Below are 27,998 nucleotides of genomic sequence, written 5' to 3'. Positions count from 1 at the left end.
GGTGGTGTTAAACTCCATCTGCATCCATGCTCTGGTGGTGTTAAACTCCATCTGTATCCACACTCTAGTGGTGTTAAACTCCATCTCTATCCACTCTCTGGTGCTGTTAAACACCATCTGTATCCACACTCTAGTGGTGTTAAACTCTATCTGTATCCACACTCTAGTGGTGTTAAACACCATCTGTATCCACACTCTGGTGGTCCATCTGTATCCGCACTCTAGTGGTGTTAAACTCCATCTGTATCCACGCTCTGGTGGTGTTAAACTCCATCTGTATCCACGCTCTGGTGGTGTTAAACTCTATCTGTATCCACGCTCTGGTGGTGTTAAACTCCATCTGCATCCATGCTCTGGTGGTGTTAAACTCCATCTGTATCCACACTCTAGTGGTGTTAAACTCCATCTCTATCCACTCTCTGGTGCTGTTAAACACCATCTGTATCCACACTCTAGTGGTGTTAAACTCTATCTGTATCCACACTCTAGTGGTGTTAAACACCATCTGTATCCACACTCTGGTGGTCCATCTGTATCCGCACTCTAGTGGTGTTAAACTCCATCTGTATCCACGCTCTGGTGGTGTTAAACTCCATCTGTATCCACGCTCTGGTGGTGTTAAACTCTATCTGTATCCACGCTCTGGTGGTGTTAAACTCCATCTGTATCCACACTCTAGTGGTGTTAAACTCCATCTGCATCCACAGCTGTCCTGGGGCAGACTGACGGAGGCGTGGCTGCCAATCCACGCCTGCGGCCCCTCCCACCACCAGACATTCCTACACATTCATACACCAATGTGAGTGACACTGGAGGCAAGGAGGGTGAAGTGTCTTGCTCAAGAACACAACAGCACATGACTAGGACAGAGTGGCATTCGAACCGCCAACCCTTCGGTTATTGGACGACACACTCGAGCCACGGGTGCCAAAGTTCTAAGAGTTTTGGATTTTTAATTTTAGTTTAGTTTTATTTAGTTTTGACTTTTTTTTTCTAATTCAAATCGTTTAATTAGTTTTTAGAGCAGGTTTGCTAGTTTTTTATTAATTTTCATTTTTTTCTAAATGCTTCATTTTAGTTTAGTTTTAGTATTAATTTTAGTTTTGTTATATCTTTTGTCTTCTTCTCTGTCATATTCAAATAAATCCCATACAGGACTCTGCTGCTTTCTCCCAACTTTGGACTCCATGTTTCCAGGTAGAGTGGGGACCAGAAGATGACTCTAAACGACAAGTGACCGACAGAAGGAAGGACAAAAAGGCAAATGTATCAGTGACAGAAGAGGATGATGAGTCAAACTGTTCATTTTAAAAAAACACACAAAAAAAAAAACTCATGTACTACGAACATATCACGACACTACTCACTACAGAAAACGTTCCTGCAAGGAAAGACTGATAGAAAAAGAGGTCGTTGGTGAAAAAGAAAGAACTGGATCAAGTGATATCATGACTCGCATAAATATTCACGCCATTTTTAATTGGCGTGTTATCTGTACGCATTATAAGCTTTCTGTGTGTATGTTCACACTGCATCAAATACCACACACTGAGGGTTAGGGTTATGTGAACTGGAGATCTTGGTGTAAATTGACACGTGATCGAATGGCGTTGAATAACACGCGAAAAGTCAAAAAAGTGTACATATTGCACGCCAAATGCCATAAGAACTGACGTGACATACAATGTGCTTTCATGAGATCAATCTCACTGGATTGGAAATATCTAGGAGCTGTCGCAGATGAAGGTCAACCAATGGATCAACAAAAGATAAAGACCATGACCTGTGACCTCTGGAAGGAGGTGGAACCTTGATGATGATGATGATTATGATGATGATGGGATATCGATGATGCCTGCTTATTTTCTTCTTTGAATACACTACATCTCTATGTGTACTAAACTCTATTGGCTGTAATTTTAGGTTACTCTTGGAGGACAAGTCAAACGAGTTGCAGCGACACGTACGTGCTTATCCAACCTGAACAGCATCTCCGCTAGCAAAGTATGTGGAGCAGATATCTGTCAAATACACATTTACTTATCCTTTATTTAACCAGGAAACATGCTGTGGGTAACCAAATTAACCTGATTTCCCTTCCTGTCATCTAGTCACAGAGGTGTTTATCCCTGGACCTGGCAGTGGGTCTGGGGATGGCCAGACTAAACACTTCATGCTCCTGTTTCCTAAACAACAGGGGCATGAGGGGCTACTATTCTGCTGGTCTGTATGAACAGGTCACAGAGGCGATAGGAGGCAACGGTTGGAGCGGTTTGGTTTCTAACAACTACCCTGACTCTGAGGGCTACCGTCGGTGGAAGGAATCCCTGAAGGGCATCCCTGCGATTGTTAAATTCTCCATCAGACCACTTTCTGATCTGGTGAGTGATGAGGCAAAAAGTGGACTGGAAGATGCTATAAATGAGTACAGAAGGGACAAGGACATGACATTTCCAGTCACAGAACGGTCCTGTAGCCGACCTACCCATTACAGTGACTGCTGCCCCAAACAGCTGGGGAAGGGCTGGCTAAGGGTGACCATTTTCCGAGGCTGGGATCTGATTGGAGATGTATTTAGCGTCACTAATGGGTAAGTCAGGAAACAGCAAAGATACAGGAGGAGGGGTGATGGACACCACATACACACACTAATAAAGTTTCACTTTCCCATTTTTTTATCTACTACAGGTATTACATTGTGATATCACACAGTCAAAAATTCTACAGGACCCAAAGTATTGAGTCAGACAACCCTCGGTGGGACGAGGAGTACGATCTGGGTTCGGTCAGTATCCACTTTAAATGGACAGGTGGAACCATCCCTTCAAATCAAAATCTAAGCCAGTGAAAGCTAAATGATCCACAGCCTGTTTGCATATCGAAACCAGAACCAGAGCCAGTTACTGTAGGGTACAGTCTGACCTCAGTTTGACTCAACATAATACATCTGTGTTTGGTTCTAGACCAGTAGGGGTGGTCTCTCTGCTTTCATTATGTTTCAGTACATAGTGGTGTGTAGTTCAGTAGTTTTGTGTTAGAGGAGGCTTCATGTCCCTGTGAAAAAGACCTGAACCCTAACCCTAACCCTGTGCACAAGGAAGCCCACATCTTGATGAACATCACTGGACTAAGTCCAGCTCCAGTAGAGAAAAAAATACACTAACTACACAAACTACCTCCTGTAGCCCATGACCATTTGCAGAATACCTGAGGAGGAGCAGGTGTAAGATGGTAACCTGTGTTTCTGGTTTTTGATTTAATGTTTTTCCATTTTTTATGCAGGTGGACATTGGACAGGAACTGAAGCTTGAGCTCAAAGATGATAATCCGTTCCGGCAGGAGCTGCTGTTGTCGTGTTCATGGATTGTGAAGGTGGGGTCATACACTTTGACCTGCAGCGGCTCGAGCAGCACCTTCAAAGCAAAATATACCCTCTACTGTGGCCCCCACCTCACAGGGGACAACTGTGACATATATGAACCGTTCTGAGAAATGAGCATTTATTCAGTTACATGAAATGCCACTTTTATACTTAGAGAACATTTCAGAACCTGGACTTCATCACTTTTATCACAGTATAGAAGCAGTACTTTACCTTTTATCACAGTATCTGTATTAATACTGGAGGAAACTCTGTATGCACGTCCTCTGAGATGTATCTGTTTGATTCACACTAAAGTCTGAAGGTCTGCTTATAGAATGAAACTGGACTCAGGTTTGGAAGGTGTGTGGAAAATAACAGACAATAAAAAATACATGAACGGCATCTTCTGTCTGATGTTGTTTTTTCCATAAAGAGGAGAAACCTTCCACATCCTGTCTCACTTCTCAGGGACAAAATTACCCACGAGCTCTCTTTTGGCCGTGGCTAAGGATATAGAGTGGGTCACTCAATAACCAAAGGGTTGGCGATTCAAATCCCGCTCTAGTCTTGTGCTGTTGTGTCCTTGGGCAAGTCACTTCACCCACCTTACCTCCAGTGTCACTCACACTGGTGTATGATTTGCCCCAGGGCAGCTGTGGCTACAAACCAAGTTTAGAATGTGAGAGTGAATGAATAATGGGTCCATTGTATGTTTATATAAATCTAATTCATTCATATTGTCTGTATCTGTTTTCAGAGCAGCCAGCCCAGTGTCAGAACAGGTTCCCGCACCTGGGAACCAAAGTGCTTACCTGTGAACAGCCCGTGTTCATACTATTATGTAAGTCCAGGATGCTTCATCGACAGAGGGCATTGCTTCACCACCAAAAATTAAAGAAAAGGCCATATGAAAGCAAATGTGCTCAGAGCAGAGAAAATAGCCCCAGTGCTATGGATGGCATCATGGACTACCTGTGAACATTTATACTGTTCATACAGATGATTATAGATCTGCACCAGGCCATGGTCCAACATCTGCTGTGTAGAAGAAGGCAGCCACACCCACTCCACAGATAGAACCTCAGCAGGACAACACCCGTCAACCTGGTGACATCCACTCATGTTGTCACGGTTCACTTAGAAAAAACAGGTTTTACTTGGTGCCCATCAGGAACCAAATTTTCAGTTCCAGAATGGTCTGATTTTGGGTGTGAACACATTGGCCGGTTCAAGATTAGGTGCATGAACCGGTGCGGTTCTCTGTCGGTCTGTAAACAGCTTTTGATCAGTGGTTTTAGGTCAGGACTCAGGTCAGACCAGTCCAGTTCCTCCAGACCAAACCCGCTCCTCCATGTCTTTATGGACGCTGCTTTGTTCACTGGTGTCAGTCATGTTGAGCAGGAATATTCAGTTTAAACCACAGATTAAGGTGAATCTAACTGAATCCACATGACTCTGTTCTGAACATGAATGTCTGCGTCTCAGTTTGGGTCCTGGTTTGGGTTCATTTGCAGATTTCCCACAATCCTTGGCGTCTTTCTGTGTTTGATTCGATCCTCCCGTACCAGGTCCAGACCAGCGGTTCTGTCTGATCCAGACCCGGACCTGGTGCCAGAGGATGTTTTCCAGCAGTCACTGTAGTTCAGGAGCATAGGTGAGGCGTAGTCTAAGCCGTAAATCAAACTGGTTTCATGGGGACGCCGCTCTGACGTCCAGACGTCTGCACAGTGAAGGACCAGAGTGCCGCCCACAGGCCTTTAGACCATGGACACCATGGACATGATGGACACCATGGACACATGAAAGACAAAACCAAAGACTGGGTCTGAGCTGGACCCATGGTTTCAGAACCAGAATCAATGAGAAAAGAAACACAAGGACATTTACAACTGATATATGTGTGTGTTTTTGTGTCTGTGTGTGTGTGTGTGTGTGTGTGTGTCTGTTTCTGTGTGTGTGCGGATCGGTGCAGCGTCTGCAGTGACGCAGTTGCTTTATCAGTCTGTCGTGGTGAAAAAGGAGCTGAGCTGAAAGGCGAAGCTCTCAATTTACCGGTCAATCTACGTTCCTACCCTCACCTATGGTCATGAGCTTTGGGTCATGACCGAAAGGATAAGATCCTGGATATAAGCGGTCAAAATGAGTTTCCTCCGTAGGGTGGCTGGGCGCACTCTTAGAGACAGGGTAAGGAGCTCAGTCACCAGGGAGGAGCTCTGAGTAGAGCCACTGCTCCTCCGCATCAAAAGGGGCCAGCTGAGGTGGCTCAGGCATCTGTTTTGGATGGCTCCCAGGGGAGGTGTTCTAGGCATGTTCTGCCAGGAGAAGGCCTCGGGGAAGACCTAGAACACACTGGAGAGACTATGGGCGTTTTCACACAGTGTACTCAAGTCCATATCTGAGTACTCTGGACCCCAAAGTCCGCTTAATTTTATCCATGTGAATGCAACCGTTCTGTGCTAGAGTACCGTGCCCGAGTCCAGTTGAGAAGGTAGTCCTGGGTGCAGGCTGACCGTACTCCAGCACGGTACATTGCCGTGTGAATGCGATCCGTGCCCGAGTCTGTAAGTGAACTAATCACCACTCCGACAACGGAAGTGGGTTAAGCACCACAAGACCATAGACGGTGCTCCTGTTGTCTCCTGAAAAAGCCTCATATCTATGCAGCCCAGGCTCGCCTTACCAACTGAACCTCTCAGTGATATATCAGGGATAACGAAGGTCACTATTCTTCACTTTACCACAAACAGGCTAACAGATAGAAAAGGGTTTGTCTTCTTCTGACTTCTGCGTTTGTTGGATAGTGACAGAATTCCTTCCACACCATCACCTACTGTTTCGGTCCTGTAACACCAATTCACACTCGGGCAATGGTCGTGGTACGCGCTTGTGAATGCAACATCTGCGGGAAAGGTGTGAACATATCCAAGTATGGTACGGACTTGTGTATGCTGTGTGAAAACACCCTAAATCTCTCAGCTGGACTAGACAGCCTTGGGGTCCCCCCGAAAGAGCAAGAGGAGGTGTCTGGGGAGAGGGAAGTCTGGGCATCCCTGCTTAGGCTGTTGCCTCCGTGACCCGACCCCGGATAAGCAGAAGAAAATGGATGGATGGATGGATGGATGGATGGTCTAAGGCAATCTTTTTCAAATGGGGGCACATGGAAGACATTTTTTAGGAAAAATACATTAAATAAGTCATCATGTACTGAAAACAAAATAAATCATGAGAATTAATGCTGAAATGTAAAACACAATAAATACATTCATATAGTTAAACTGACACTCCTAGTTTTATTGTCAGTCATCTTGTTTATAATATTTGAGATGAACTTATCTGAGTAATTATTATTTTTTGTTGATGAAAGGTTCATTTATTTGTTAATTTATTTTTCTTATCAATGAAAGAGGGCACTTTTCAGTTTGTATTTTGCACACAAAATGTACTTATAAAAATGTGTTATTTTTTAGTGTATTACAGTTAAATATGTGTTGTTTGTTTACAAAGATTTGAAAAAAAAAAAAAAAACACCTTTGGCACAGGAACAAATTTTGCCTAATTTTTCAATCAAAAATGCTGAAGTGAGAGTTGGGGCAAAAAAGTATATTTCAGGGGGTACTCCACTGTAAAAAGTTTGAGAACCACTGGTCTAAGGTGTTGTCATATGACATGAGAAGCACTCATAAGGAGCTTAATTACTTGGAACAGTACAATACAATTATGAAAATATTGATCATATTATTTTCATTTTGACTGAGTGTCTACATTGCTTAAAACTCTTTCTCACCAAAACCATAATTATGTATATGCGAACTGTGACACACAATCGATCTCAGCTGCACATTTGAATTGCAATAGCAGTGTCAACTTATACAGAAAGTGGCAATTTAAGTTTAAAAAAAAAATTGCATACCACAACTATGTGCAGTGTAGGGTCAGCGTGTCAAGCTGAACTGGCATCCAAAAAAAACCAAAAAATACATACATACATTAAAAAACACACACAACCTCTCTTATGTGATGATGTTTTGGACTCATTGACACTGACCTTGACAGCCAAACATATATTCAACATACCATTTGTTAATCGTAATTGCAAATAGCTGCACAAAATACATAACGTGACCTTTTTTACCAAAGTCTTTACTGTCTTAGAAGAAAAAAATGTGTTCACTAGTCATCATCTTTTTTTTTTTCCAGTGGAACAGCTTTGAAACACCGTGGACATGAATACAAATATCAGTCCACATGCTTTAAATACAACAACCTCAAATCCTGCACAAATAAAGACAATATGAGCTTAAAAATTACTTGTTTAGTCATAATTCAACATAACATTTTTATTCAAGTGCTCAATAACTAACATGCCTTAAAGGGGTCGAATTTTGCTAAAACCCACTTTTATTAGTCTTTGGTTCATTTATTTGTGTATTTGGGGATCATAACAATTCATAAAGTTTGAATTTGAACACTCCAGGTGCTACAAAGCTATCTTTATATTTATTTAGGCAAAAATTGAGTGAATTTCTGCAACCTGTTTTAATTCCTGCTTAATTTGTTACGTTTTATAACTAGTTACGTCACGACATTTGCACATATAAAGTCAAGACTTCCAACATTGTCCGTAATTGTTTATCAGCAGCAGCGGTTGTAGTCCATACTGAAAATATGTCCAAACTTTGAGCCCATTACCGAAAATGTTCAGTCATTGGTTGTATTAACGAACACCAGTGGCTGAACGGGACAGAAAACACGGTCAGCAGCCTGGAGGGGGTGGGGCTTGAAGTGGCTCATTTGCATTTAAAGGGCCAGCGCTCAAAATGACCTTTCTGGTGTCATTACTCAGAAATAGGGTTGAAAATGGACCTGTGGAGTTGAATTAATGAAGAATTCAGACCCAAGCATAGCATTTACAGTTTATGTAGACCACAGGGAAATGGTTTAAAATGCATGTTAAAAGTGCCGTCCAATGTGTACATCCTATATAAATTCTATTTTAAACATTCAAATAAAAGCAGGTTAAATAAATAGGTTAAAAAAAAAAAAAAAAAAAGCAGAAACCCATCACTCATACACAAGCATACATAGATAGTGACAGACAGTTAATGATAGATTTGCTGAAACTTTTCTTAGTTTTTTTTTGTTTTTGATATAATACCCGTCAACTTTAATCTAAGCTTTTATGAACATAAACATGATCAGTGAATTAAATTTAGGAAAATACAGAGGATAATAATAATAATAATAATAATAATAATAATAATAATAATAATAATAATAATAATAATAATAATAAATTGTGGCATATCACTTTAAAAATGCAAAATATAGAGAAAAAAATAGTTTGGAACTGCCACAAAAGCAGCACTGGGTCTTTATGGGTTAAAAGTGCCATCCAATCTGTACATCATACATAAAATCTACTATAAACATACAAATAAAAGCAGCTAAAATGAATAGGTTAAAAAATAAAAATAAAAAAAAACAGAAACCCATCACTCATACACAAGCATAGATAGATAGATAGATAGATAGATTTAATTCCATTGAAAAAAGCAAAATATCCCTCCTTTATACTTCATGTAATGTCAAATACATTTAATTCAATAATAGAATACTTTGTCTTGAAAATATGTTAGGTCATAAAATGTGACATTTCCTTTACTTACGACATTTTTTTTCATCTTTCTATCAGTTCTTGCATCTCAGTCTTTCTTAATCCTGTTTTAAGAGACACAATCATTGCTGATTCATAAAAGGAATACTTCAACCATTTCTCTCACTAGTCAGTCTGAACCTTTTGTTCTATTCTGTATCTTTCATTTAATTTCATTTCAACGTTGACTGGTTTTGAAGGGCGGCGTTATGTGCTTTGGCTTAAACTCTTCCATGCTGTCGGAATGGGTAAGCAGCTTTCTAAATGTGAGAGAAACCCACGGGACTATAGCCACACACAAAATGTCACTACCACGCCGAATAATCCTGGTGCTGAATGGCTTAGCGAGTGTAGTTTAATTAAGGATACGATGCTCTACGAACAAGGACACAGGCTCTGTTCCAAACAGCTGAAGTTGAAGTGAGGTCTCGAAAACCGCTATAGAAGGGTGAAAAGACGCCGCTGTTTCAGGGTTGCTTCAAATTGTTTAGCGGACTTGAATAAAAATACACACGATTGTAATGCTGACACTGTGGAAAAGGTCTCGGCTTTAGTGCTGCACAGTTTGTTTCGGTCACAGTGGTAAACCGCACTTCATGATGGGAAATAGGACCTTAAGATTGTGCCAGTCAACACATTTTATGCAACATTGTTTCTCAGTTTCCAGTTCCTCCTTCAGACCTACAGTTCTCTCTAACCACGCGTCTTACTTTGTGCCCGGGCTTCAGCTGCAGCGTTGCTTCGAGGCAAAATTGTAATGGGAGCTAATTAACTCCAAACACAAAGTACAGCAGAGGCCAACGAACGCCATTTGTTTGGCATGGTTTTGGTCCTCAACCATCAAGGACAGTGATTAACCCATAAAGACCCAGTGCTACTTCTGTGGCTGTTCCCACATGGATTTTCCTTTAGATGTAACCTTTCTTAAATGATTTATTACCAGTTATTATAGTATTATCCTCTGTGTTTTGCATTTATTAAGTGAATATCATGTACTTTCCTGTATTTAATTTCCTGATCATGTAGATATTTATGGAAGCTCAGAATAAAGTTGAGTGTTATTATGTTAACCCTTTGGGGTCTGAGCCTATTTTGGCTGGTTTTGAGTACTTTTGATTTTGCCTTTATATACTATATAAAGAAATGTTTATTATACCCATGTTTGGTATCTTTTTTTTTCAGCACAACTTCATCGATCTCATCTGCCTTTTATTTTTTCACTTTAACCTAATATATCAACACTAAAGGACAAAAAACACACAAAAATATAAAATTTGATTTGAAAATGTATTTATTTATTATTATTATTATTATTATTATTATTATTATTATTATTATTATTATTATTAATAATAATAATAATAATAATAATAAAATCTATTATCAGATTTTATTATTATTATCTTTAATATAGGATTCATTTTATAGGATTTTACCATGTACATGGCTGGACCTGAGTACTGATTTCGCTTCATGTATACACTAAAATGTAATGACAATAAAGTGAACCTTGAACCTATTATTATTATTATTATTATTATTATTATTATTATTATTATTATTATTATTACATAAATAACACAAAGATTCTTAATGAACCTTTTCAAAGACTTTAAAAGTGAATATTGGTTCCAAATATATCGTATATAAAATCAAAATTGTAATAAATGAAAACTATACTCAAATATTTGACATAAAAGAATATCTTTACATAGGTGTTTTCTCTGGTTTTCTCCCCTCCCACCTCACCCCCGTCCTCCCGGTTTCTGCATCTGGTTCAGGTGGGGGTCATTCTCACCTTTACCTGTAATGCTAATGCAGTCTGTGGATTAGAATCCAAAGATTCTGCCAGTTTTTTCCATTTTGAAAAAGGACAAAAATGATGAAGATATGGTCAGAAATATAACGCTTGCTTTGTATTGCTATAATAACGCTATATCGCTTGATTGCTCCAGTTTTAAAACATCATATCTCCTGTTGTATTTGCTCTATTAACATCCAATAAAAAGTAGGAGAGTGTTTCAAGTCTGCACTTTCAAATGCAATTGTCCCCTATGGTCTACGTGGCCGACTTCTGATGCTACAACGTGATGAAAATGTCATGTGATTCAATCATGGAGCCAAGACCGTGGACCCCTAAGGGTTAAAAAACTGAGAAAACTGAAAAAAAGTGTCTTTTTAAGCAAAGATATCATTAACTGAACATAAAAATAAGCATATCCATCCACTGTCATTGATACAACTCCATGGGTTTTACTGGTGAATCAATGTTGTAGAAGATGATGGTGTTTCCATGGTAACTACAGAGCTTCTGAATGTCCAAAGGGGTCATATCTGATGACCATAAAGAGATGAGAAACAGCATTTTACATCAATTATCTACATGTTTTCATAGGATTAGTGGATCAACAGATATTAAACATTTTAGATCAGTGGATGGTTTTGGTCACCAGCAACTGTTTGGGTCTTTATGGGTTAACATTCATCCCAAGGATACAAATACGTGCCCATAAATCATATATGTTCGGACATGTGTTAACTTTAAAGCTAAATTTAATAAACAGTATCATTGTGGTTCATCCGCAGGCCACCTTAACCCTTTCATGCACAAATTATGAGAACCTTAATCAAGATTTTTTTCCTGAATGTTTTTATTCCTCTTTCGGCATGAAAAAAACAATGCCACTGAAAATTTTCTTATGAAAAATAGATAAATAAAAGAAAGTTAAAAAAAACAAAAACAAAAACAAAAAAAAAAACCATAAAAAATAGTAATAATAATTTGTAAAAAAAATTATTAGGAACCTATTTTTCATGAAGTTGCAAAAATGTCCACTCAGCTGAACACCATGCATTTAATTTTTGAAGCGAAGAAACATGCATTTACTGATAATTGCGTGAAAACTATAACTATTACACTCAGGGGAGATCTACACAATGTTACCAATTCATGTCAGAAACGATATGTATTGTCTTAAAACTTTAATAAAGATATGTGTAAAAAAAAAATAAATAAATTAAAAAAAAATCCATGAATATACAAGAGAACAGCTGTAGAATAAGTATCCACTGTAGTGACCAGTATACATGAAAGGGTTAAAGATTTAACCCAAAGTTCACATTCATCCATTAACCCAACCCAAAGACCCAACATCAACCAAAACCATCTACTGATACAACTGTTTAATACCTGTTGATCCACTAATCCTATCAATACATGTAAATAATTGGTGTAAAATACAGTTTATCATCTTTTCATAGTCATCAGATATGACCCATTTGGATGATCAGAGGCTCCATAGTTACCATGGAAACACTGTCATCTTCTACAACATTGATTCACCAGTAAAACCCATGGAGTTGGATCAATGATAGTGGATGGACACACTTATTTTTATGTTTAATTAATGATATTTTTGCTGAAAAAGTAATTTTTTCTTTAGTTTGTTCTGTTTTGATGTAATAACATGTACATTTACTCTGAGTTTTTAGGAACATCTACATGATCTCTGAATTAAATATAGGAAAATACATGATTTACACTAAAAAAAAAACTTAAAATGAAGAGGATAATATTACTGTAAATGAAGATAAATCACTTAAGAAAGGTGAAATAGAGAGAAAAAAATATTTGGGAACTGACACAAAAGTGTCAAGTCTCTGGGTGTTTATTGCCAAACTATTTAAACCAGGGGTGTCCAACCCTGGTCCTCGAGATCTACTATCCTGCATGTTTTAGATGTTTCCCTCTTCCAGCACACCTGACGGTCATTATCAGGCTTCTGCAGAGCTTGATGATAGGCTTATCATTTGAATCAGGTGTGTTGGAAGAGGGATGCATCAAAAACATGCAGGATAGTAGCTCTCGAGGACCAGGGTTGGACACTCCTGATTTAAACCATGTCATTAAAATCTAAAACTTTCAAACACAAGGTGGCACTAGAGGGAAACTCAGACATTCACTCACATCAAGGATCTTTAACAACATGAAATCCTGCTGCAACCATTAAGTTGTCAACCAAACATTTTAGAGTGAACCAGGCCTCGAGAATAGCAAAGAATATCCACAACTTTGTAAAAATTGTATCTGTTTTTAAGTCATACAGGGTGGGGAAGCAAAATTAACAATGAATATTTAGTTGTTTTTTCTCAGCAGGCACTACGTCAATTGTTTTGAAACCAAACATATATTGATGTCATAATCATACCTAACACTATTATCCATACCTTTTCAGAAACTTTTGCCCATGTGAGTAATCAGGAAAGCAAACGTCAAAGAGTGTGTGATTTGCTGAATGCACTCGTCACACCAAAGGAGATTTCAAAAATAGTTGGAGTGTCCATAAAGACTGTTTATAATGGAAAGAAGAGAATGACTATGAGCAAAACTATTACGAAAAAGTCTGGAAGTGGAGGAAGCAACAAAAAACGTACCAAAGCTTTTATTAAAGCTCTCAAATCCAAAATCCTAAAGGGTCCAACCAAATCCATGAGAAAAATGGCAAATGAAATTGAGGTAGACAACAAGAGCGTTAGAAATGCAGTAAAACATGATTTGAAGATTTAAATTCTCATGACTTTCAATAAACTAACTGGTCATACACTGTCTTTCAATCCCTGCCTCAAAATATTGTAAATTTTGCTTCCCCACCCTGTAAATGGGTCTAATACTGTATATACTAATGCATTCACAATATGTCTGCATTTCAGGCACATCATGGATACTTTGACTCAAACAGAGTTGTGAGTAGAAGCCAAGTTCAGAGGAAAAAAAAAAAAAAATAAAATTAGGATTTGTTTTCTGCCATTGGAAAAATGGCTGATTAAAAAACTTTGTGATTTAAAAAAATATTCCATTATATTCCACACTTTTCACTGTTTGCATTATAGTGACAGACAGACTTTAGTAAGTATCTGTCAGTGACCAACCACCATCAGGTATTTAATAAAACTGCGTGATGGTGATGTGTGTATCCAACGGCAACAATGATTGGAAAATGGATAAAACAGTTGGGTCAATATATAATTGAGTCAATGGGATATATCTTACATACATCTTTAGTAAAAGCAAAAAAAAAAAGAGCTAATGTTTTTTTATGTTCATTATGATCATGTCTTTAAAAATCCCATAATTATTTAATTATGGAAACAATCATTTATTAATAAAGGATTAATAAATAATTAATACATGATTGGATATACTAAAATGTCAACTAAATAACTGTCCAAATTTAATAACAACCACTTTCTAATGAGCTAAACAATAATAAAATGAGCTTATTCAAAAATTGTGTTGATAGTGTTCTGTTTATTAAGTTTAGATAATAATGACAGATATTTGTTTTTTGGCAATATATCAAATTTTATATGGAAAACTAGAAAAGCAGACCTCCGCCAAGGCAGATCAGTCATACCCCCACACCACCCCAATCATCACCAAAATTTAATCATTCCTTCCTTGTGCCAGTATCAACATTTCCTGAAAATTTCATCAAAATCTTTCCATAACTTTTTCAGTTACCTTGCCAACAGACAAACAAACAAACAGACAAACCCCGATGAAAAGATAACCCCCTTGGCTGAGGTAATAAAAAATTGTATCTGTGTCCAAGAAATCACGTGAATCTAAGTTACTTATTACAAAAACACCTCTCAAGGAAGTGTGTTAATTCTAAATTACATGACCTGCTCCACATGATGTCATTTCCTCCTGAAGAAAACACTGGCAAGACTCCAAGGTATGTTCTGTCTCCTCTTTCTTAGTTATTTAATATAAGTAGTGTGTGAGTCAAGTGTGTATTTATCGTACTCTTATGTCAACAGTGTTACTACAATATCTTTATAAATAAATTTCAATTTCAATGTTCCTCATATGATATTTAGATTTATGATATTCCTGTAAATGCCATGTTTTGTTAAGTTTATGTTGATTTTAGGCCTGAAAACAGCAAAAATATCAACTATACCTGTCAACTATGTTACCCTGGAAAGGCAACTCAGATAAATTGTACTTTTAATCTTATTTGGTTATTTTTATTTTTTTATTTACTTATTTATTTTATTACCCCCCGTTTTCCTCCTTTTCTCTCTCTCTCCTTTTCCTTTCTCTTCTTCTCATTTAGTTGCAGTTACCTAATGATTGTCTTTGGTCATATCCCTGATTTTTATTCTTTTTTTAATTAATTAATTAATTAATTAATTAATTAACCCTTTGATGCATGACTAATGAAAACCTTAGTCAATATATTTTTCCTGAGTGTTTTTATTCTTCTTTAGGCATGAAAAAGACAATGTCATTGAAGTTTTTTATGAATCTGTTTTTTATGGGGTTTCAAAAATGTCTACTCAGCTGGACAGCATGCGTTTAAATTTTGAAGAAAAGAAACATGTATTTAAAATACAATATCAGAAAGTGATATACTGTGTGAAAACTATGAAATATTTTTTTTTAAATTTAGCTAATCTGATGTTTTCTCACATTTTATCGTATTCTAATACAAGTTATTACTCTACGGAAGTGTATTGCATTCACACACAAAAAATTAATTTGGCTCTGTTTTTCTGAATTAACAAGATAATTATCTCGTTAATAGAGAAAAAATAAGTAAAAAAAAAAAATCGGGGCTGTTTTTCTGAATTAATGAGATACTGTTCTCTGAACTCCCCCAGATAGCTTTCCATCAGGTCCAGGTGGAAAGCTCCTCCACGGATCTAGTTCTGAGTAATGCTTTCCATCAGGTCCAACAAATTAATTACTACACATTTGCACTCTTTTGCTGTTTATATTTTCTTTAATGCTGGTGAATGTCACTTTATTTGACTTCATTAATGCCAACTCCCATCACCACGTCCTGTCCTGTCAGGAAGCCGGGCTACAGGCTCTGAGTCGGGCTTGCACACCAGTGAGCTTGGAGGGCTTGATACGTGCGCAAAGCGGGGCTTGGAGGTCGGAGCACAGCTTGGTTCTGAGTTCTGTAAACGAAACTAGTTCCACGATCTGTAAACGGAACCGGTTACAAGAACGGAAAAAACTTCACGCTCCCCTGAAGGCTTTTCAGTGGCACAGGTAGAAGGAGCTCCCGCCTGGAACAGGGACCACTGTCCCACTGACACAGAGAAACAGAGCCCAGTTTAATTTTTTTCAGGAAACAGTATCTCATAAACTCAGAAAAACAGAGCAATTTTTTTTTTTTTTTTTTTTTCAGAAAACAGTATCTCGTAAATTCAGAAAAACAGAGCCGAATTTCATGTTTTTCAGAAAGCAGTATCTCATTAATTAATTCAGAGAAACTTATTTTTTCTCAGAATTACGAGATAATTATATCGTTAATTCAGAAAAACAGAGCTGAATTTAATTTTTTGTGTGAATGCAATGCGCTTCCGTAATTACTCACTTCATGGACATAATATTTTTTTGTTCTTTTTATTTAAGAAAACTGTTAATTACAGTCTAATAAAAAATAGCAACTGATTTACTCTCAAACATGTTACTGCAGATCCGGTTTATCAAGTATTTATCAGTAACTGTGTGAATTGCAGTGTATGAGATGGTGCATAAGCGTCGACTGTGTTGTCTGATCTGCAACTAAAACAACAAAACCCATGGATATACAAGAGAACAGCTGTAGAATAACTGTCCACTGTAGTGACCAGTATGCATGAAAAGGTTAATTAATTAATTTTTTTAAATTTTATTTTTATTTTTTTTGAGAAGCCCACATCACAACAGTCATACCACATGCACATCTTACACACTCCACCACACACAGAACATTTACACAACCAAGATAGGACATTGATTCTTATTACTGACTGGCATTTTGTTTCTTTTGTATATTACATGCCATATATCTTAACAACCCCCCCCCACACACACACACACACACACATTATGATGATGTAATGTAAATGTAAAATAGTAAAGGTAACTCAAAAAGTCCTTCAAATATATATTGACTCAGTTATTAATTCATCCTGCAAATGAAAAATCCTTTGTATCTCAATGTGCAGTTGGTTTTATATCCAGTCCTTTGTTTTGTTAATACCCAGGCAGAATGTGAAATTAGTGATCTGAGTCCTCTTGTAAAACCCAGTAGTAAGGGCAGATGGACCTGTGACTTTGAGGACACCTTATTTCTGTTGGAGGACACATTTATTGCTCACTTATAATTCAATTCTCAAGGTAGGGTGCAGATCAGTAAAATATTACACGGCCTACAGACTAGGGAATGGTTTTTTGCCTTTGAATTGTCATATTATGATTTGTGAATCCTTAGAGAAGCCCGGCAGGGTCTTGCATTCATTCACACATTACTCTGTGATATATTTGGACTTTTATCCACATGCGAAGTGTCCAATGTGCCTGCTTCTCTGGGAATAATGATGGATAACGGCTGTCAAGTCAGGTTGACGTATCAGGGTCTGCAGTAAACCCGGTATCATCCTTGGCTCTCTGAGGCATCTGCTGTAGATCCACATCACTCACTGAGGCTGACTTAAAAACCCACCAGCAGGCTACAGAGTTTCCTGTTCCTGCAGTCGGAGCCAGCGTTGGGAGTAACGCCTTACAAAAGTAATGCATTACAGTAACAGATTACTTTTTGCTGTAATGCTGTAGTGTAAGGCAATACTAATCAATTTTCAGTAATATTTTACTCAGTGCATGTTCAATAGCGCTTGCATTACAACACACTTTTTCATCCATAATTTATTTGCTCAAATGAGGAAAAAATAAATAAATAAATAAAAACAAAAAAAAAAGCAGCAAGACCACGAGACCTTAATGAATAAAACATGTCTGTAAAGTTCTATTTCCTGTTAATGTTCAGCCAGTGGGTGAAGATGGTAATCAATCAATCAATCAAATTTTATTTAATCATAACAAAACTTTTCTCATGACACTCTCATGACGGCAGAAGACAACTCACTGTCCTAATGGACGTATGTTCATTACTAACCCTAAACCTGCTTTATAGAAGCTAGTTAGCATGATCCCTGTGATCAGCAATGACAAAGTAAAGCTAACGGTTCTATGACTAGTTAGAATTCCATGGTGCCAGATATTTATCCAGATAAAAATTCCAAATGTCTTCCAGACTTTTTCCAAACTGCCCCCCCCCCCCCCCCCCAAGACCTTAACTTTATGTATGCCTACTTGGGTTTAGATTAGATTGGATTATATTATATTACATTATATTATATTAGATTAGATTAGATTAGATTAGATTAGATTAGATTAGATTAGATTAGATTAGATTTGACTTTACTGATCCCACAAAATTCAACGGTAAAGGCAGCAACAGAATAAAGTGCAAGAAAAAAGTGAAAAGGAAAAAAAAAAAAAGTGCAATAAAACAAGTTAGTGCAAAAGCAAATAATACTAAATAAATAAAAATAGAGATTGTACCTGGTGTGTGTAGTAGGAAGGTTCATTTTAATAAATGTATGAATATATGAATGAATGAATGCATAATTTGCAGTAAATTATGTTTTACTGACAGAAACATTTTCAAAACATAAAAATGGCAAAAGTTCATGAATATCACACAAACAAGTTTCACTAGAATCATGCCAGTACTGAACGGTTAGTGAAATCCTATCTAGTTTTTAAAATGCTGTCCTCATGTATTTCTTATCTTACAAGATTATGTGCCTTTGAGCACACTCTAAAATTCAACTATGAGAGAAACTTTTTTTCCAGACTTTAATAAGACTTTCACACAAAATTCCAAACTTTTCATGGTCTGGAAAACAGCGTTTCAAAATGTCATACTTCTTAAGACTTTAAAGGCCTGCACAAGCGTCCTGGAATTCTTTATCAGTTATGGATTTATCTACCGGCGACCCCTGTTTGAAAATGTAAAATGTTGACGAAAATGCAAGCGTTCCTGCAGGGATTCAAACATCGTAGACTGTAGCATTACTTACTGAGCTATCCGTCCACATGTACTTCAGGGCACAAATTTATGTGTCCAAGGCTCATGTAATGCATTACAATTCTGAGATAGTAATATTGTAAGGAATTACTTTTAAATAATAGTTAGGAGTAATCTGTAATGTATTACAGTTTGGAAGTAACTTAATACTTTTGAGTGATGAAGAGACAACCATCCAAATTCTGATTTTGTCTTTATATACCACTTTCAGTTTTCACATTCCCATGTTTGGTGTCTTTGTTTTTCAGCATAACATCACCTATGTGATCTGGTCATTATTTTGTCACTAGCATACAGTATATTCTAACATATTGGACCTTTTCTTTTTTTTTTTTTTTTTTTTGCAAAGATGGCGTGCTGGTGAGAGGACTGTTCAGCCACATTATGTAATAAATTCCCATTTTGTAATAAAAGTTCAAAATGTAATAAGAATGTCGTGACATCTTGTAATAAAGCCACATTATGTAATAAGCTGACGCATTTTGTAATAAACTACCTCATTGTATTATGTAGTAAATTTTTCACATTATTTAGTTAATTATTACAATTTGAGAAATTTATTACAAAATGCACTGGACACATTTTTATTTTCATCTTTAAACTGTGTGGTAAAAGTTCTGATTACATTACCTGTAGCTCCTGTGACTAATTTCTTCTAAATTGCTCTGAAATTATATTAATTTGGATTGTCATTACATAATGAAACATGTTATTACTTTTTTTTTTTAAGAAAAATGTGTCAAGTGCATTTTGTAATAAATTTCTCAAATTGTAATAACTTACTACATAATGTGAAAAAGTTGACTATATAATGCGTTGACATAGTTTATTACCTCCGCCAAGGGGGTTATGTTTTTGCCAGGGTTTGTTTGTTTGTTTGTTTGTCTGTCCGTTAGTGTGCAATATAACTCAAAAAGTTATGGACAGATTTTGATGAAATTGTCAGGGTTTGTTGGAAATGGGATAAGGAAGACATGATTAAATTTAGGTGGTGATCGGGGGTGGGGGGGCCCACGGGGGGGGGGGGGCGCAGACCACAAAATTTCATCAAAATCTGTCCATAACTTTTTGAGTTATGTTGCACACTAACGGACAGACAAACTGACAAACAAACCCTGGCAAAAACATAACCTCCTTGGCGTGGGGGGGCCCACGGGGGGGGCCACTGATCAGCCTTGGCGGAGGTCTGCGCTCTCCGAGTGCTTCTAGTTACAAAATGCATCAGCTTATTACATAATGCGGCTTTATTACCAGATGACGTGACATTCTTATTACATTTTGAACTTTTATTACATAATGGGAATTTATTACATAATGCGGCTGAACAAGGACGCATGAACTTGGCTCACTCTGAGATCCCGGAGAGACTCCTCATAAAGACGGTAGAAAATGCTGTTATTTCACAGTAAAAATCTGGGGAGAAACAGAAAAGAGACTATGCATCAAAAAATTTGAAACTTGGTCAACTATCATTTAAAACCAATTCAGCTAGCTCTACTGCTAACAACACCGCTAGTGCTAATGCTAATAGTGCTACAGCTAGTGCTGCAGATCTGACTATTACTCCGGATGAGGATAAGAGAGAAACTACTGCTACACCTACGAACAGCCAAATACTCATGGCAATTCACTCGCTTTTAAAGAAGATTTTGTGAAAAAATCCAATGATATGCTGGAAGCTATTAACAGCATTAAGGGAGATGTAATGTCACATTCAAAGAGAATCAAGGAAGCTGAAGAAAGAATCTCCCAGACCAAAGAAGATATGGCCACTTTTCAGGAAAGAGTTAAACTACTAGAGCAAATTGAGGGATAAAGTCCAAGATCAAGAAGATTGAGGAAGGCACTCCAATCTGAGACTCGTTGGCCTCCCCAAAAAGACAGAAGGCTTTGTGTGATGGACACAGCCACACAAACACACCATCACCTTATTAGTTTCATATCATATTATTTTTGTAAGTTTGGTTAGCAGCACATGGTTTTCATTTGCAGTCAGTCATTTAACATACACAGTTTAGTTTATTTTGTAATTCTTTATTTTTTTATCTTACATTGTAATATAGGTGCACATATATTAACAGTGTAGGGTGACAATTAAATTATTTGTTTTGTCATATTAATTGGTTGGTTCTTGGTTCTTTTGTTTGAGTTACCGTGTAGAGTATCCTGGCACCATCCTGATGTGGGGAAAAGGCATGGCTAAGGGTGGAGCAGAGTTATATACTGCAGCCACCTCGTCAGAAGGAAGCATGGGTGGTGTTGGCATGGGGGGGATTTAATGTTATTGGGGCTTCAGTTGTATTTAGTTATAGTTAGTGTTCATTTTGTTTTCCTCGTTTGTTTCATGGCTTGGCTAAGTCACTATATATGTTCCCCTTTGTCTCATTTTGTTAAGTCAGTTTTTGTCAGTTTGTTTGATACCTCAGTTTGTGTTCTCAGCCCTAGTTGTGATTATTTTTGAGCACAATTCTGTTATGTTGACCTCTTTTATATATTGTTAAAACTATCATTTTTAATCCTTTTTTGAATAATTTTGGGTAAATAAAAACCCACTCGTGAGATTTTAGTCCTGTCTCCTGGTCATCTTACTGCTTGGTCCTTAACACTCCGATATGTGTAAATTCCTGTAGGGTTGGCTTCCGAATGCAGAGTGAAACGTTCACCGCGGCTCTGGTCATCGAACGGGCACACAGGATAGGTCAAGTTAACCCGAGCCAACGTGCCCCACCCAGGACAGTTATCGTAAAGTTTTTGAACTACAGAGACCGTGAGAAGACACTGAGAGCGACGAGCAAAATGAAAGAGGTGAAATATGGAAATAAGCACATGAGCTTCTTCCCAGATCTGTCGGCAGAGACCTGGGAGCGCCAGCGACACTGCGATGGAGTGAAAACCCAGCTCCAGGCCATGAATATCCGATACGGCATACTCTACCCGGCTCATCTGATCATCACACACAGCAACAAACGCCTCATCTTTAAGACCGTGAAGGAGGCAGAGGACTACGTTCAAAAGCTATAACCTACTCCACGTTCAAAAAGGAACTGAACTCCAAAGGTGTAAGAAATGATCTTACTCACTTTAGGTTGATACAAGGTATATCTACACCGTATATCACAAATAGATGGCTTTTAAGTTACATTTTTATCATTTGGGATGCTAATTAGACAGGTTTAAAAAAAAAAAAAAAAACATATTGGGCCTAAAATTACACAAAAAAAGTCATCAAATCTGAATTGAAACTATGTACTCTTTATTACAGTAAAAACCACAAACATGCATGAACAGCACTTTAGAAATCTGGAGGGGAGGTTGGGTTCTACTGCGCACATGCCTTTGATGACGAGAGTCTGCATGTAACTTAAAAGTAATAAAGGAGGTATGTAACTCATTACAGTTCAGAGACAGTAATATTGTAAGGTAAGGAATTACTTTTAAATAACAGTAACAAGTATCTGTAATGTATCACAGTTTGGAAGTAACTTACATTTACATTTATGCATTTGGCAGATGCTTTTTTCCAAAGCGACTTACAGGGGAAAACCAAAAATTAAAAAAAAAAATAAATAAAAAATAAAATAAAATACAAGAATAGATTAAAGACATAAAGCAGCTGTACAATTAAAAACAGTGTCGCACAGAAGATTAAAAAGCAAAATTATAGACTAAAAATACAAGAATTGATTAAGAAGACATAAAAACAGCTGTACAATTAAAACAGTGAAATAAAAATACCAAGTAAAACAACAGAATAACCATAATAATACATTTAAAATGGAATGTTTGAAAGTGCTAGGACAGGAGGTGCTCTCGGAAAAGCTGGGTCTTCAGGAGCTTCTTGAAGACAGGCAGGGACGCTTGGTGGATCATTCCACCGCCGTGGAATGACCCAACTTACACAACACTGGTCATAGCTGTACCTCAGCTATGACTGCGGAGGATAATACCTGTAGTTATGATCTTCTTGTCTCGGGTTTTGTTTCGTTGGGCCCCGCCTACATGTCTTCTGACTACATTGAGGTGTGGTCGGACCAAGTTACACTTCCTTTTAATGAGTAACTAATATACGTACAAAGTCCACTGCCCAGTAACCTGAGAGAAGAAGGCAGGTCTGTGTCTAAGTCAAGAAAATAAAATGCTGAAATCTGAAATATTTTATGTCCTATCCAATTTCAGCTGCTAACATTCCGATCAAAATAAGTGCATGGCCTTCCCCTTCAGCTCTTTAAAACTGTTGCACCAGCTCACAGACTCCTTTTACAACAAATTCTCTGGATCCTCACCACTGTGATCTGGTGCTTGTTCCTGTGCTTTCATGACAGTTGAAAAGGTTGTGGCATTGGCAAGAAATCAAACACAGAACTTGAGCGTGTCATCTGAGAATTCCACCACTGATGAAATAAAATCATGGGAAAAGGCAAGTGATATAAAATGGGTCTCCAGAGGACACACACACCCTGCGCCACTAATATTCACACCACTGGTTGTACTGGTGAGTGACTTTAACCCATAAAGACCCAGTGATACTTTAGTGGTAGTTCGCATGTTTACCCTTTCTTAAGTGATTTATCGCTATTTATCGTAATATTATCCTTTTTATTTTAAGTTTTTTCAGTGTAATTCATGTATTTACCTATATTTAACCGGTGATCATGTAAATCAGGAGTGTCAAACTCATGTTAGTTCAGTTCCACATTCAGCTAAATTTGATCTGAAGTGGGCCGAACCAGTAAAACAATAACATAATAATATATAAATAGTCAACTCCAAACTTTTCTCTACGTTTTAGAGCGAAAACAGTAAATTTACATTATGAAAATTTATATTATGAAAGTGTTTACATCTACAAACTATCCTTTCAAAAGATGTGAATAACACAGACAAACTGAAAAAAATAAGTGTCAGTTTTAACAATATTCTGCCTGAGTTTATCATTTACACATGTACATTATAACGAACAGATCACAGTGGATCTACAAACACACAAAGCATTTAATAACAGACAGAATATTGTTAAAATTACACTTATTTTTCTTAAGACATTTCAGGTTGTTCATATTTGTTCAGATTATTCACATTTTTTATGAAATTATACTTTGTTTTACTGTAAATACATGAAAATATCTACATTTACAAACAGAAAAAATTGGATTTATATGTTATTACGGTAATATTTTACTGGTCCCGCCCACTTGAGATTGAAATGGTCTGTATGTGGACCCTGAACTAAAAGGATTGTTAATATCATAGTGTAATTTTTGCATTTCACAAATTCATCCCAAGGGCCGGACTGGACCCTTTAGCAGGCTGGATTTGGCCCCCGGGCTGCATGTTTGACACCTGTGATGTAGATGTTCATAAAAACTCAGAGTAAATTTAGTGGTTATTACATCAAAACAGAAAAAAATGAGGAAAAAATGACTTTTTCAGCAAAAATATCATTAACTAAACATAAAAATAAGCGTCTCCATTTAATCTCATTGATCCAACTCCATGGGTTTTACTGGTAAAGATGACGGGGTTTCCATGGTAACTGCGGAGCCTTTGAACATCCAAATGGGTCATATCTGATGACCATGAAAAGATGACAAACTGTATTTTACACCAATTATTTACATGTATTGATAGGATTAATGGATCAACAGGTATTAAACCAGGGGTCTGAAACATGCAGCCCGGGGGCCAAATGCGGCCCCCCAAAGGTTCCAATCCGGCCTGTGGGATGAATTTACAAAGTGCTAAAATTCCACAGTCAATCATGTGGAATTCATTTGAGTTCAGGTTCCACATACAGACTAATATGATCTAAAATAAAATATTACCAGCATAATAACCTACAGAATATAATGACTCCATATTTTCTTCTCAGTTTGATGTGAGAAAAAAAATATTACATTATGTCTGTAAATAACGACAACTTAAATTTTTTGTCTTTGTTTCAGTGCAAAAAATAACATTAAATCATGAAAATATTAACATTTACAAACTATCCTGTAACAATAAAATGTGATTAACCTGAACAAATATGAACAACCTGAAATGTCTAAAGAAAATTAAGCACAATTTGAACAATTTTCTGCCTGTTACTAAGTGTTTAGTGTCTTTGTAGATCTGATCCGTAATGCACATGTAGAAATGATAAGTTGAGGCATAATATCATTAAAATTGCAGTTTTTTTTCTTAGGAAATGTCAGTTTTTTCAGGTTATTCACATCTTTTTTGTTTGGATAGTTATAAAAGTATTTTCATAATTTAATGGTGTTTTTTTTTTTTTTTTGCACTAAAACAAAGACAATAATTTGGAGTTGTCATTATTTATAGGTTGTTATTCTGTTATTATTTTACTTGTCCGGCCCACTGGAGATCAAATCAGACCAAATGTGGCCCCTTAGGGAATATGAGTTTGAGACCCCTGTATTAAACATTTTAGATCAGTAGATGGTTTTGGTCGACGGAGGATGTTTGGGTCTTTATGGGTTAAAGTGAGCTGTATAAGTATGGCGTCAAGATGAGGCCAGATAATACGTACAATAATACATACAAGCTCCAGTTCCCTGCTTCACAAACTCACTGCTGAAACATCGATTGACTTTAACAAGCATAGTTCTGCAGCCTTCTTTACAGGAGGCCAGTTTAAGAACATTTTACAAGAGCGATGTAAAGCTAGAAATACAGTGTTGTTTTTTAACGCCATCACAGCAGTAAATTAAATGTTGACTGTCATTTAAAGCTATGTTAACACAGTATGTCTCTCTTTCTCTCTACTTTGTCATTGAAATTAAAATATTCACATAGAACAGGTGAATTATGGAGGATAGTTGAGATTTGACTCAACTAAAGAAGACCGGATTGCCCTAACGACAGTCAACATGGGGACCAAAATATTGCTATATCATAAATATTACACAAGTATATCCAGTATTCATGCCCACAGGAATCTTATAGCATTGATTTCAGACACTCACTACCATCATCCCACTGCACAGGCTGTGTTTGCAGCCAGTCATGTATTTGAATACTAATACATTAGACTAGCGACCACTTAGAGTCACACAGCACTTATTTACATTGAAAATGCATTAATAGAAATAAAATCAATTTTAAACGGGATCTTTGCCATATGTCCCTCATCTTTAAATTAATGTAAAAATAGTAGTAGTTCTTTGCATTCACATCCGTGTACGGACCATTTTAGGATCTGCCATATCTTATCTTTCTCTCTCTCAATTGCACTATTTTCAACATTTGAGAAAAGTTTGCAATTTACACACATTATTTATATATATTGATAAGTTTAGTGGGTCAGACGTTATTAACCCTGTAAAGCCTGAACCTCTAAATCATTGACAGAAAATTCTTTGAAACTGGAGCCTTTATTGGTCCTTCTAAACAACCAAAAAAAAAATGTTTTCAAATATCAATTTCCATGTATGAGTTTCAATTTTGTATCATATTTGATACATCAGGTCTCAATGCTCAAATATTTTTTTTGAACAAACAACAAAAACATAATATAATACAAACATGTCAAACAAATTGCTAATTCCTTTTCAAAATTGCCAAAGTTCTGCCTCCTTCCTCATTAATGACAATCTTGTAGTGTCCCTGGAAAGGCCTCTGGTGGACGAAGTCCTCCCCCCTGGTGGATTATCTGTGTATTGCATGTATCTAATTATATACATCAGGTTTCTCAAGAAAAAAATATCACATTGATCATGTAGAGGGCTTCAAAACTCAAGTATCAAATATGATATGTTTGGCGTTACAGTGTTAAACATTTTGGATCAGTTGATGATTTTGGTTGCCAGTTGCCAGTGGCTATTTGGGTCTTTATGGGTTAATCCAGATCACGTTTACACATCAAATAGTGCTGCAATTAGGGATGTAAACAATTAATCAACTATCAATTAATTGCCAATAGAAATTTGCTAGATTAAATTATTAATTGTTGGTTAATTGCCCTTTTCCATGGCGGGATTTGTGGTGTCGACAGTAGGGGGTGCCAACGCCCAAACTAGGCTTCATGGCTGAGGTTGAATAACGCTGCGGCTGGGATAGCTGGTCATCCAACTGGATCATGGCGTTGATGAGTGAAACACAGACCATACACAGACGTCTGTTTGTGGGAGCGGTACACCCCCGCCTAAATACACACACAAATGCAGGGTCGGTATCAGGCATCTCTGCTGAAATCTGGCTCCGTCATGTCAGGTAGTGATGCAAAGTCAGAAATCCCTGGGCAATAAGGCTTTTAAACAAGTAACTTGGGGAAAACTTTTAAAGCTTTTAAGTTTTTAACTGTTATGCCTATATATTTATTTTATTTATTTTAATATTTTTATTATCTCTATATTCTTAAGCCTTATTTATATACTATTGTGTTTTTATCTTGTTTATGCTGGATTGCACTGGGGGGGGGGGGGGGGGGCTGCATAATTTCATTGTAACATGAGCACAATGACAATAAAGTTTATTCTTCTATTCTTCTAAATGCCCGTTTCTTCTAAACTGCTCCTCTTCAGATCCATTTATTTTATTGAATTTCTCTGCAGAATTGATTTTGTTCTACTCCATAAATGTCATTGCCTGTACTGTATCCAGTGGTATAATAAATCAGTCATTAAGAAATATGACATGCTTTTTTCATGAAGTATATAAACAATATTTAGCTTTTATTCATATAGGCCCTATTGGAAGAAAAATTCAGGTTCTCAGGAAAATTGCCGCTTATTAATTAATCGTTAATCAATCCATAAGGTCAACCAACTAATGATTAATGGATAATTTGCATTCCTAGCTGCAGTAAACAAAAACAAAAAAAAGTTCTAAAAGACAATATATCGGTGTGCTTGCAATGTAAAGGAGTCATGTACTTTTCCGTGATTCATTCTTCTCCCATCCCGTTATTAATGCCGCCCCATCAGTCAGTTTCCCCTTTTGACTCGCCGCCCTCACAAACACGGCCCCCTCTCACTAAAATTGTAATGATCTGGTGTTAATTGATGGCTTTGGATAATGCCATGGCATAAGGCCAGGCATGCACCGC

At 37.1% G+C, this 27,998-nt stretch overlaps 1 protein-coding gene across 1 annotated transcript; it reads left to right on the top strand.

The window, feature by feature from the left end:
• The first annotated feature begins 2,051 nt into the window (after positions 1-2,051).
• On the top strand, positions 2,052-3,762 carry LOC115434987 (perforin-1-like). Its single transcript, XM_030157142.1, has 3 exons — positions 2,052-2,590; positions 2,689-2,785; positions 3,283-3,762. The coding sequence occupies exons 1-3, from the start codon at positions 2,154-2,156 to the stop codon at positions 3,487-3,489; spliced, it is 741 nt and encodes a 246-aa protein (XP_030013002.1). The 5' UTR covers positions 2,052-2,153; the 3' UTR covers positions 3,490-3,762.
• The last annotated feature ends 24,236 nt before the right edge of the window (positions 3,763-27,998 follow it).

Source organism: Sphaeramia orbicularis, chromosome 16 (genome assembly GCF_902148855.1).
Source record: "Sphaeramia orbicularis chromosome 16, fSphaOr1.1, whole genome shotgun sequence".
NCBI lineage: Eukaryota > Metazoa > Chordata > Actinopteri > Kurtiformes > Apogonidae > Sphaeramia > Sphaeramia orbicularis.
The sequence above is the reverse complement of the archived record's forward strand: the minus strand, read 5'-3'. Positions and strand labels throughout refer to the sequence as shown.